Raw genomic sequence first — 13217 nt, forward strand, 5'->3', positions numbered from 1 at the left:
TTCGAAGGCAACTTGTTCGCGAGCTGAGTCGCCGCGCCAAGATTCAGAAGTGCGCGACAAGCGAATCGCGGAACTGTGCCGCAAACTTCGAAGGTTTGCAATAAAAAGTGTCCCTCTTCCAGGTGGTCGTGGCTTCTCTGGGCATTTGTGTCCATATCCTCGTGCAGATTGTTGTTTTCGGTTTGTGCGCGATTTAAAAGGCACGGAAACTTTTCGCTCCTTTCACACGAGCGTGCCGTCAACAACGTCCTTGCGGAGCAAACTAAACTGCACGGAACAGGGAACATGGCCAGAGTGCTGCCTGAAGAGGGCAAGCGCATTCCGATCGAAATTGCGTCGCTGGATCCGCGAAGGACTTAATCAAACATATATACAATTTCGATCGATACTCGCTGATTGTAAAATCTCGAACGGCTTTCAGTCGCCTAAACGCAGTTTGCAGTATGCATTTCTGTATCTGTACTTCTTCCCTTTTGTTTATCTGTTCCGAAAACCAGAAGCCAGGACAATGCGCTACTACCGAGCTTCACGCCGCTGCCCCCTTTCGTCGAAAACACTTTCAACTATCTCGTAAAATCACATTTCGTAGCGCTTTATAACATCTCCAGCTCTCGAATGCCCAGGGTGGGCGTTTCAAATACCTATCGTGTTCAATGACTGAGAGCGCAGTTTGTTTTATTCGTTTTCGTTTGTTAAGGAAAGTTATCCTTAGATAATACACGCCGCTCTGTGTTTCCCTTTCTGTTTATCTCCTCGTCGGCGAAAACGATAAGGCCCCATATTAGAGGCGGTCGCAGAACCACAACGAACACCCACAACACAGTTTCTGGTCCTATGCCCTCTCTCGAACAATCAGAACAGAAACATACAAGGAATCAAATATATATATATATATATATATATATATATATATATATATATATATATATATATATATATATATAAAGTATCTAGACAGCACAAAACTTTCCTAACGTTGTTGGCGCTGAAACAGTCTCGCGGCGCAGTGCGCGTGTATGCTCTAGAGACGTCGACATGAACCGCCGCTGCATCGAAGCTTCCGGGGGAGTCACGTTCATAATTTGTCGACAAAGCCATGTATCTAATTTAAAGGCGAGGTTCTCCTGCCGAACAGTTCCGCCGGTAATAAAGCAACGCTCGCACTACGGGTTCCGTTCGGCACAAGCATGGCGAACGCGTCTCTTCCTGGTTTTATTCACTTCATCGAGCGCTTCCTTCTCCCAGCCTCTCTGTCTCTGCCACAGCGAACAGCGCAAAGTGCTGAAAAATGCATCGCCCTTGTACGCTGTACACATCCTACCGGCAAGACCTTCGCCCATGCCAAGCGCAGAGACACAAAACAACCCTGCAGAGAAGGGTGGGGGATGGGGAATCAAAAATAAAACGAAAACAAAGAGCCCCGTAGAAATAAGAGCACGTATAAAGGGAACCTGCATCTCTCTCCTTTAGGTTGCTACATTTCCCTCGCGCCTTTCTAGCCCTGTTCCGGCCCTGGCGCGTATAAATTCGGCCCGGAAGCCACTTGGAAAACTTCCATCGACTCTCCCGCTCGCCGGCGAACGTCGTGCACTGAGGGCTCCGCTCCCAGAGGGAATTAAAAATGGGCCAGAACTCGCAAACAAAAAGCGATTCGAGAATAATGGGGACTTTGGGAAGGCCCCCGTTACGGCGTTGAGGGAAGAGGAGGGGAGTCGAGAGGCTCCTGTCATCAGGACGACGACGAAGACGAAGAGCCACATTTTATAGAACAAGGCCTCGGGACAGATCAGAGTGAGCCGGGCCATCCGAGATAGACACGCGCGCACCCGCTAGGAAGAAACCGCATCGAAGTTTTTTTGTTTGTTTTTAATTTAAGGAAAGAAAGGAACTAAAAGAGGCGGCCCCCGAGGGGAATTCTTCGTCACGTATACCAGGGGTTCAAACTCATTTGAGTGTAGGGACCAGATAGCTCACCCCCAAAATGTCGAGGGCCAACATAGTGAAAGCTTGGTCTGGTGGGCAAGTTGGTACTGGACATTCATATTAAAAATAGCGCAAAAAAGACGGGATAAAAAGACGAAGAAGCACGCAGGACAACCGCTAACTGGCAACTAAAATTTATTGAATGCTTCCAACTTTGGTATCGCCATGCACACGCTTAGTCTCGTCTCAACAAAAACATGGCGTACCGCCAAATCAGCAGATACAGCCCGCCCACCGCTTGTTCAAAAAAACCGCAAAACAGCTACAAAATCGCAAAGCTACGCTTCTAGTGGAAATGAATGGACGGCGAGAGGTCAATATTTATGAAGCATGCAGCGCTCGAGGCAAGGAACAGGAACTCACAGCCACGAGACACTTGTGGGCCGCGTCCTAGAAATTCGCGGGCCGCATGCGGCCCGCCAGTCGTGTGTTTCAGACCCCTGAGGTAAACAGTTCTCCGTGAAGGCTGCTGCCGTTTCCGCGACCCCGGCTAAAACACCTGAGGCCGGGCCGGGAGTAGGCGAATACCAACAGCAAAGCAGCCGGAGACGAAGAGTTTCCGTCGAAAGATCATTTTAGGAGATGCCCGCTTTATTTCGCGCGATTTAAATTTGGCCGAAATTGAAGCGGTGCGCGAGATTGCGCACATTCCGCTTGACTGGGTTTTCCTCGACCCTAGTGTAAGGCGTCGGGAACTTAAACTGATAGAGTTGGCGAAAAAAAAAGAGAGAGAGAGGGGAGGTGGAATCGACTTGGACGCTTGCGCAAAGTGAACCTATCCGGTAAGCAAAATCGTGGTCGCACCTCCCTATTTTCGTGACAGAATCTGCGAGTAAACAACGAATATTCGAGTGCGTTTTTTGTGAATTAAAAAAACAAAGGCAGGTACTTTTCTTTTTCTTTCTAACTTTTTAGTCTCCCACACGACAAGAGCCACACCAGGAACCTTAAAAAAACATCCTCGCGCTTTTTAAAGATGAGTAGATTTCTGCAGTTACCAACCTTACTTTGCGGTACGGCAGAAATGCACACTAGCATTTTACGGCTGCTCATTCCGCTTGAAATCTAGACAAAAAAAAAAAAAAAAAAAAAAAAAACTGTATATATAGTTCCCAACGCGTGTACTACATATCTATACTCTACACTTCTATTCTGCACCACCCAAGACCTATCCCTGACAGGTTTTGAAGCGCACCCACGCGCTGGCCTCGTAATTCCGAGCAGTGGTTATGAACGAAAAAGAAAAATGGAACATAAAAAAAGCTGTCTCAAAGAAACGGTGTGAACATCTGTAGACGCCTCGGGTTGTAAAACCAGCTTCGACCCAAACAACCTTTACGGCTTCCACTTTAAAGCGGTTCTTGCCAAAGAAGCCCGGCCGCCTCGAAAACCCAAACAAGAGGCGAAAGAAGGCACGAAATGTCCCAGGCGGAAGACGGGGGACTGTACGAACAAACCTCGCAGCGAATTTCAGCTATCGGACAACCCTTCTTCCAGGAAGAGGAAACTCCCGGGTCAGCAGAAAACAAAAAGTCGGCGCGTCGCCTCGACCCCCGGAGCCAGCTTGGAGATAAGAGTGGTCCAGAACCGAGGGGGGGGGGGGGGGGGGGGGGCGAACCGGACGGCTGCCGCCTTCTGAGGTGGCATTAAAGTTAATGGGAAGCCCAGGCTGCTCTTTGAAGGGAACGCACGCCGCAAGAACGGAGCGCGATCTTTGAACCGCCAAAGAGGTTTCAGCGAACGTCTGAAGAATGACAATCCGCCATCTTCGCGTGCCTCGGCTGTTCGTAGTTGATGCGAGAGAGACACAGGACGAGGACATCAACCGTCGCGTAGGGGTCTGCCCCCGACCGCCACATGACTGTAACCATTCGACCCCCTGCCCCTCCCTCCCCCCCCCCCCCTAAAAAAAAGTTTTATAGGACACCCATGAAAAGGAGCGTGCTGCTAAAATGTGTAGAATTGTGTTTTTTTTTTTTTTTTGTATATGTATAGACCATACCAATGTTTACAAAAAGTAACAGTTCAGCGTGCCATAAAAACAGTACAGTGACGCGTGCTTGCTACTTTGGCATTCGAGCCAAGCATAGACCGTGCGCATCGACAAAAGAAAGGAGGCAGCTGCCAGACGCCAGACGAGACGATTTTGTGCAATGTTGGCCATTTTCCAATTTTTGTTCCTGATTCTGTTTCACTTAACTGATGTCTCACGAAAGTGAATCAATATGTGTTAAAAGCTCCACACTGCGACGATAGGGAACGAAACCGCATGCTAATTCCATTAGAATTCCCGTCATTTTTACACATAGACGCGCGCACCAAACGGGATGCGAGCGGCTGTAATTACGAATATTATGTACCAACCAGGGTTGACCTAACAGTTGCTGCATTTCTGTCTTATGGTGTCACAAAAGATACGGCATCTCAAGAGAAATGTAAAGCTCTCCTGGGTAATGCTAGTGCGGGCGCGTGACTTGGAAAAAAAAAAAAACAATCCGTGAGCATATGCTCGTTCAAGAAAACATTCTGTGTACACCGATCTCAAAGGCCTGGGCCTTTGAGATCACTGCGCGCAACTTAACCTTACGTACAATTTCTATTCGCCTCGAGATTTGTTCTCGTGTCGTGAAAAGCAGAACTATGCTTTGTTTGACACTTGAGCACTCGCCCCCACCAAATGAGTGGCCAACATGTTCCGGCTTTCCGCTACCCTCACCACTAACTAGTACATTGACACTTGAGCAAAACGAATGCTACGGACGCGAGGCGGAAGCCATGAGAGGCGCAAATGCAGCACTCGCACACTGGACTCAATTGCTAAGAGCTCGTGCTCTGTGCCCTTACTTTGGGTGCTTTGTCTCCACCGGCATTGTGGATCGAGGCAATCACCACGTGCCTCATAGAGAACCATAGATTATGAATAAACTAGAGCACGCTTCCCCTAAATACAATCTGGGTATCAAGGCGAATACTTCATACCTATTCATGCCGAGGAAAAACAAATTCGGCAGTGTCAAAGGTATGTTGCGAAAGGTACATGCTCAGCAGAATGACATCTGACGTAACGTCAGTTCAAGTCATGTATTCCAGAGGACTTCACAGCCGCTGATGAAGGCACAAGCGAAACCTGCCACTCCGAATTAAAAAACAAATAAACACTCAAGCATTTTGAAAAAAAAAAATTAATTGGATTCTACGAAGACGAAGGAAAAAACGAAAACGGGCGTTTATGATACTTCGAAGCTTTATCTTTTGGATTCAGCTGGTAATCTTTCTTCTGAGAGCTGGTCGATGTTGTAGAAATCTATGGGTCCTAAGGGCTTAGACGTTATTGCGCAGAACGGGGCATGGTGTCGTAAAATTGCGTAAATGTTTCTGGAGATTATTTAGAATGAAAGCTTTAATATAGCAGAGATGGGTATAAAATAAAAGATCATTAGTCAGACGAGATAATGTTGAAATAGTGACGTTGTAGTTTATTTTATAGCTGATACGTCTTTGGTGTTTCTCTACAGCACCTTGTTTCTGTTTCCTAAAGCTGAAGAAATAGATCACGTATTATTGCTGGACTATTTTGTTAAACTATTGTTAAAGATACCTCTGCCGAGTTTAGGGGTATTGGAAAGCAACTTAAACATGTAGAATCACACCAAGTTACCATGATTAAAGTTCACGCTTTCACGTAAGGATTTTCACATGTGCCATGACACTTTTTGCTCTTAACATATGGTCAGACATTACGAGTGTCATAGTACATGAAAGGTGAGGAGTCTGGGAACGCATAAAAGAAGCAGAAAGATAATATGCGAAGTCTGCTTGAAACTTGATACGATAGCGGTTACCCGGCATTCTCTCTGCTGCTGCGCTGATATCGCAAGTTCAAAAACAAAGGGCGAGAAGAGAGCGCGAGATAATGGATATCTCACGTGCTGAACCCGAGAGTATGGCTCGTGTACGGGGAACAAGTGCAAACAGAATGCAGTGTCGATCCTTCACAAGGGTTCCGCTTAGCGTCGGTCCTCCTTTCTTGCTTTACAGCTCGAAAGTTTAAGTTGGTTCAGGCGTGCTAAGTGGTACGAATATACCTATATCGAAGGGAAAACAAGCGCAAGCATTTACATTCTGTGTGCCATTGTACAAAGTTGGTTTTCAGACCTTTATACTATTTGAAGTAACACTGAGCTCGCCAACGATCACCTCATGCCGTGACAAACCGCACATATCTTCGATAACCGTCGAACGTGGCAACCATTAAAACGATTAGGAAAGAACTAATAAAAAAAAGCATTAATATAGTTAGTCGTAGACTTTGAGTTTAGATTAACCATTTGCCTATATTCACCTTCCGAAGTCGGCAAAGTTCTTGATACATTTATATACTATTTCATCTCCTCGTCACGCGAAGCGTGAAGCTCACGAGGTCTTTCTTCTAAATACTGGACATGTGCGCTAGGACGTATACTACGCAAATCGTGAATTATGATTATCCCGACTGTGAATCCGATAAATATTCGCTTTAATTTTGGAATTCCGCGTTTTGTAGACAGGGTAGCCTGTACAACTAACGATTGGAAATGGTCCAGAAATATACCATTTTAAATTCGATTGCACTGTCACAATTGACGTCAGTAGACCGTATGGTTGGAACTTGTTAAAAAATTTCCCTGTCGAGTGGTTACATGTACTGGGATTATGCACCAAAAGTTTCCCGCACCCACAAAACTTGCATTCGCTGTGCCCTCGACACAATTAAGTCCCCGACAGAAAGCAGACAGGGTCGGCCGTTCCGCAAATCCGTTCAGCTAACATTTAATCGGTATAGGGTCTTGTTTACTCAGCTAAATTGGTATAGGTATTGTTTACTACAAATTTCATAGTTAATTGGTCATGGGTTCCGGACAAACCGGTTGCAGAGAAAGAAAATAACCTAATTAGTTTCGAACACAAAATATTAAAAAAAACACACACAAAAAAAAACGTAAACTATACTTTACTACCAGCGGAGGATGGTTTACGACTTAGGTCTTTGTAGCGAACACTGATATATAACAAGCTGTATAGGGAACACTGCTATAACGAGCTCATACCTTTATTAGTTTTTTTCCGATGCAGACAAGATCTCAGCTCGGGATTAGCCTGAAAAGCCTCGATCAAGGAGAAAAATAAGAATAAATCGATTGGAGTCCGTTTGTGCGATCGATTTCGAGGACGCTATCTTGCCTCGCGAACCTTCAGTGTTACAGTATTTTTGGTTCGTCCCCTCTTATGTCGTTTTGGTTCCCGCAACGTTTCCCACTATAAGTGATGTGCTTTGATGAACAGCTATGCATAATATAGATGTAATCGCAAAATATCAGGCAGCACCACTGAGCGGCAGCCTGTGGAGGCATAACAGTACTGGTAGTTTCGATCGATCTACCCAACTTTATGATAGCGGTATGTTTGTCTAGTACGATCGGACAAATTAATGGCCTTCTTTATCAACTGAGTGCATATGACTGGAGTTTCATAGCAGACATACCTTTCAGGTACAGCGTAATAGCCTGCGCGAAGAAACAAAAGCAGCACCAGCTCCTTGCCCAATGCTTAGGAAATGACTGAACACCGGTAGATAGTGCTGATGGGTGAAATATGCTGCCTTTCTGGCATTCGTTGAACGATGCTTTACTATATTTAGTGAGCACCTGCTGTACCTTAAAGTACAGCAGGTAATGATACCAGTATAAACATCGTCCAGGGATTCTGAAGTGGAAACTTCTGAACGCCTCAATTTGGCAGCTCGTGCTTTTGCCAAGAAGCCACTCCTTCGAGAATTTTAGAGAAACGTCTGAGGCATCCCGGAGTTTCTTTTAAAAGTGCTTTCCACAAGCACTAGCTACCTTCGTGCCTTCTGTGGGCATAAAGACGGGTCTGGTCATAGCTATGCAGCTATGCATTATAAAACAAACAATTTAGGGGAGGGGGGAGGGGCAACAGGTTTGGTACTTTTATTGTTCAAGTGTATATCGCTGTGTCAGTTTAGTAACCTTGGTGATGAGCGCTAGGTAGCAAAATGTTTTTGCATGCACAAGCACATCTTTCAGTGGAATATAACAAGCTCTTTGTTTACATTCAGTGACTGCGTTCCGTAAACATGATCACAGCCGCTTTCTTAAATATTATATTATCTGATCTACAGCATCCATTTCTCCGTGCTGTTCCTGAACGCAAGGCTCAACAGTATTTTTTTTTTTTCAGATGGCAAACTTTAGCACTATTGACGGTCCAGTATGCGGCCAGACACCACCAGCAAAACAGGCCGAGAAGATGACGCACATATTAAGAAAATAGCTTGCCAGTCGCACAAGTACCATGCGTGTTGGATGTCGCTTCCAGACGATAAAGCAGGCACGTAGCCAGGATTTTGTTTCGGGGGGGGGGGGGGGGGGGGGGGGGCGCCCATGACAAAATGCTGTATGAGGGGGAGGGGGGAGTGGAGGTCCCAGCAAAATGGAAGATTTCGGGGGCAGCCCGGGCCGCATGCCCCCCCCCCCCCCCTCCCCCCCCGGCTACGTGCCTGCTACACGGGCACCGCGAAACTGATAAAAATGCACGTACCTGCCGTTGAAACACCACGGGGCGGTAGAATCATCATATATCCACCTTGTCTTCTAGGAAAAAAAGAAGCGAAAGGACAACCAAATGAGGAGATGGTAACGTTGTGGTCAGTGCAACGTAACACCTCAAGACGTGTGGAGCACGCCCTTGCAGACTAAACCTATGAGTACGGCAGTTGGGTTTCGAATCTGTTTTCAATCTGCTCAGCTACCCATCGCCGTATTCTATCCCGGCAGTTTCTTTTTTTTTTTTTTACTGCCATCGAAATAGTTTTTTACTGTCAGCGTCCATATCCATCATGTGCTTGAGTCATTACTTTCAGAATCACACTATCTGGTTGGTTTTGGAGTGGTGCCTGGCGCGTGCACTTCACCTTCTGCAAAAATGGTGAGCTGGCACATGCCAGGATACCTTATTTGCAAACATTAGAGCCGGCGTAGCACAAGCTACAGAAACGATTTACGGGTTTTCAGCGTCCCTACCGTGCACACGCGCTCGTGCTGTCAAGCATCGTTCAGTGCAACATGTTTTTGCTTCTAGCTTCGGCTTCGCCCGCACATAAAGTAAAACAAACATACTGACTGTAAAGACTTACATTTTTTCAAGTTTTCATAGTTCATAAGATTTTTTATTCTATAATCCAATGACTACGAGAAAAATAGATTAGCTTTGAAAGTCAATTGCTCCGTCCAAAGCTATTCGTACAGTAAGGGCCCTTTCTAAAGAAGAGAGTTTCCGCGTACATCTTTCGATGCATTCGGGAGTAGAGAAGTAGGAAAGACCGGCAATTTGATGTAGGCACAAAGTGGGTATCAAGACAGTCTGCGGAGGAAGACAGCCAAGTTCAGATCTTTTTGTTTTTTGTACTTTGGAGAAAAAATAGGAAGAATAGAAAGACGCGTGTCTTCACATGCCACATTTGCTATTCCATTACTGCGCGTCTACTTTAAAGCGTGCGAAACTCACAAACAGGACGTGCGTAGCAGAGCCTTCCTCCTCTACTCTTTGCCATGGAAAATACTATCCCGTACTTCTAAAATTCTCCACTCCTTCTGCGCGCCCGCTGTCTGCAATACCGATTTCCCGCGATATGGTACCTCCGATCTACCAGGTGTCTAGTATACAATATATGTTCTGACAGCAGACAAACGGAGACTAAATGAACTTAGCTGACAAAAGACCCCATGGCTTTTGAGCGGAAGATATGGAAACTGCTACGTGCGCCGACAACAGTTGGTCTTTAAAACTGACCGCTCATTCACACTGGAAGCGGATCCGCGTTCGCAAAGCGGTTGCGAACGCGGTTGTATAAAGATCCAATACAATTGCACGCGTACTTGATGTCATCGTGTGCGCGTGCAATTGCACTGGACCTTCATACAACCGCGTTCGCAACCGCTTTGCGAACGCGGATCCGCTTCCAGTGTGAACGAGCGGTGAGAGCGAGCGAACGTCGACGCTAACACGTGTTTCCGAGCATGCTAGGTGGGGACAGAATGAATAAACCGCACTGCGTACTTCTCTTGTCGAGAACCATAATTTCGTCCTTGGTGGCGATGATGCTGCTCCCACTGCGGCTCACGGGCACTGTCTGGGTGATCTGGCCACACCAGCTGCAACGATAGAAACCGCCACGTCGTCGCAGGGCCTAAGCGCGCTGATTCTGCTCTGTTCAGGTCAGAGAATGCCTTAAAAATATATCGTCGAGTGCATTAACAGAACGCGCTTTTTCTCCTTATCCTTGCTAACGCAATATTTTCGTTCACAAATATGTGTATATATTGACCTCGAAGTTATCTAATTCAGCGAACCAATATCATAAGAGGATCGTGAGATTGTCGAGTATAAGAAAACTTAGGGCATGTTCTCCGCCAATCAACATATAAACACATTTTTGGAAGAGGAACGTGTCGCGACTTACGGTTCTTCGGCTTCGCTCTGGGTCTTCTTAGTGTTCTCTGAAAAGGAACGAGTCTGAATGTATAAACTGCGCATCTACTATAAAAGCCAAATTTAAAACTATATTTCGCTTATGTACGCATATCTAAAGACATGCAAATATAGCCACTAAACACACATACGTACACTTCAAAACAATAAAGTCAAGCACTGTTCTTATTGCAGTCAAGTACTCTAAAACGCGCCCAACACACGCCCTCAATTATAAAAAAAAATAGTTCCATAGTCAACATATCAAAGCCTCGCCCCGCACTTCATTCAAAGGAACATACCAGCCAATTTTTTGTTGTCGCTGATGTGGTTTTCGTAAGTTATTGGCGATTGCCTAACCAAGGTAATCGCCAAGGCATCCTCAATACCTAACCAAGGTAATCGCCAAGGCGATTACATAACCAAGGTAAACCAAGGCAAGCATTTCGTCAGACATGAACAAAAGAGGCTTCAAATGTTTGTTTGTTTTTTCCACTGCCACATTAAAAACGTAAAGTTTTTTTCCTCCTGGCAACAACACAAGCCTGACACGAGACATCCAGGAAGCTCGATTTACTCGTTTTCCCTGTTCGAGAGGATGTTACGGAATGTGGTACCGAGAGAACCTTCGCTGCCCTAAGTGCATCAATGCCCGCCGACGCCAGAGCAACAACTCATGGACGTTGCCGAGCTCCGGCGTAGTTAAAACGCACGCGTGTGCGACAGCAGGCTCTTACACGCCATGCCTTCATGATCATTTCGGAGATGTCCTCTAGACAAAACAAAATTCACTCGTTTCCTCACGAAATAAAGTTTAAGTTTAGATTTCACCTTCGGGATATAAGCTTCTATTAAACATGCTTCTTTCTTTCTTTCTTTCTTTCTTTTATTGTGCGCCAGGATTTTTGTTTTCACCCCGTCCGTAAAAATACGCACCTTAGAGCTTAGTCTCTTAGTGATTTGTCGGCTGCCAAGTTCAGACTTTATTTCTCTTAAAATAACCACTAAATGTGGATTAATGAAGCTGGACCGACGAAGGCAAAGGCAAAGATGATCGCTGGCTTTACTTTTTTTGTGTGGGCGTTTTATGCGCTCTTTCCTTTAGTTTTAATTACGCGAGAGCCCCATTAAACTTTCACACGGTTCGCGGCTAGAGTAGAGGTCGAGCGCGGCGAAGGCACGGGCACCGAGCTGTCCTCCCAAAGGCGTGAAAATGCGCGTACCTTGCGAGGCGCTGTGCCTCATTCGCCGACGGAACCACATGAGAGCGATGATGGCGGCAGTGAGCAGAGCAAGGAATGCCAGGAGCAGAAGCCAGTGTAGAAGCGAGAAGCCCAGCGTCCAGGTGGGAACTACAACGATACCAGAATAGAAAGGAAATAAACGAAGAGAGAAATGTAAGAAGAGGTTGGTACAAAGGCACTATCGCCGAACGTTCATCATGCTCATTTGTACCATCTTGTATACTAAAAAAAAAAAAAAAAACGAAAACGGCGGCGTTGCCACGGTAACCCGCTTTATTAAACTAAACTGAACCTCTTGGCGAAGATAAGAAAGGCGGCAAACGGCTAAACAGTACAATCCTTTTTTTTTTCTTTTTCTTTTTTTTTTTTTTTTTAAACGCGGCTTGGGAAAGCTGCACGGAGGGTGTAAAACGATCGACCGAGGAAAAAAATAGCGCGATTGTCTTTTTTCATCAGCTTATTTAAGGATTAGTTTTGATTTTATTCTTTCAGGTACGATAAGAAGAAAAGGGAACACGGGGGGGGGGGGGGGGGGGGGGGGAGGTTTAATAGGAATGAGTTATGCAGGACCATTCGAAGCAAAGTTTTATGTTTGAGTATTGGGGAAAACATAAGTGAAAATATTTTTAATGGCAACAATGCTTTAAAAGGTGGGGGATTTTGATACTGCTATATACTGGTTGAGTCCGTAGTTCAAAAAATATTAAAAGAAAGCCAAATGTGTGGCGCTCTGCCGAGCATACAAATATTCAGATAATTCTCGAGGGACTTTAAAACCAAATTTGTCGCGACAGCGATGTGCTGCAATACGTTTATTCTTTCAGTAGATTCCTTGCCTCCTCAACTCTTTTTTCATTTGATTCTGTCTTACACCTACACAGGAAAACAAAACATGTGAGACACGTTATTTGAGTGACCATTACATTTCACAAGCAGTCTGATCCGTAATATATATATATATATATATATGCCTTAAGCTAGAAAACTCCAAATGAGAAGTTACGTTGAGAGTGTAGCGGCAAAAATACACAATGAGATAGCAGCAATACGCGAGACTGCCATTCTCTATCTACGTTGCAACGTATCTCTTAAAACCCCAGTGGAGATGTGTGCACACGCTTTTCAAAGCACGACGCACGAAACATTGAACGAAGACCAGTGATAGCACGCCCCTTTTGCCTTTCCCTAAACCCCTAAAACTCATAAACAACACCGGCCTAATTAATAGTTCACAAAGGTGCTCGTGGTCGTTTCCTAATTGTTTAGATTGATGTGGGTATATTTATAAGCCCACGTGGCTAGAACTGAAATTGCTGACTCCATATCCTGTAATGACAGTGTCATTTGCTTCTTTATATATCATACATATTAAAAATTGGATGCTGAAACCACTATTGTTGGTTGTCTATGAATTGCGATAGCTTTCTTTATGAGACTCTCGACGCAGCTCACTGTGGAACGACA

The 13217-nt window shown here is 45.3% G+C and overlaps 1 protein-coding gene across 2 annotated transcripts in view; it reads right to left on the minus strand.

Annotated features, from left to right (window-relative positions):
* Positions 1 to 13217, minus strand: part of LOC8040654 (hemicentin-2) — a 381503-nt gene that overhangs the window by 191553 nt on the left and 176733 nt on the right. For both annotated transcript variants that reach the window (XM_042287164.1, XM_042287163.1), the window contains exons 10-13: positions 11733 to 11861; positions 10502 to 10538; positions 10099 to 10193; positions 8581 to 8633 (exon numbers count right to left, since the gene is read on the minus strand). In XM_042287164.1, the coding sequence (XP_042143098.1) occupies positions 8614 to 8633; positions 10099 to 10193; positions 10502 to 10538; positions 11733 to 11861 (281 nt within the window). In that variant the 3' untranslated portion in view covers positions 8581 to 8613. The remainder of the gene's footprint in view (positions 1 to 8580; positions 8634 to 10098; positions 10194 to 10501; positions 10539 to 11732; positions 11862 to 13217) is intronic.

The sequence above is a fragment of the Ixodes scapularis genome, unplaced genomic scaffold, assembly GCF_016920785.2.
Source record: "Ixodes scapularis isolate PalLabHiFi unplaced genomic scaffold, ASM1692078v2 PGA_scaffold9__187_contigs__length_104089568, whole genome shotgun sequence".
Classification (NCBI taxonomy): Eukaryota; Metazoa; Arthropoda; class Arachnida; order Ixodida; family Ixodidae; genus Ixodes; species Ixodes scapularis.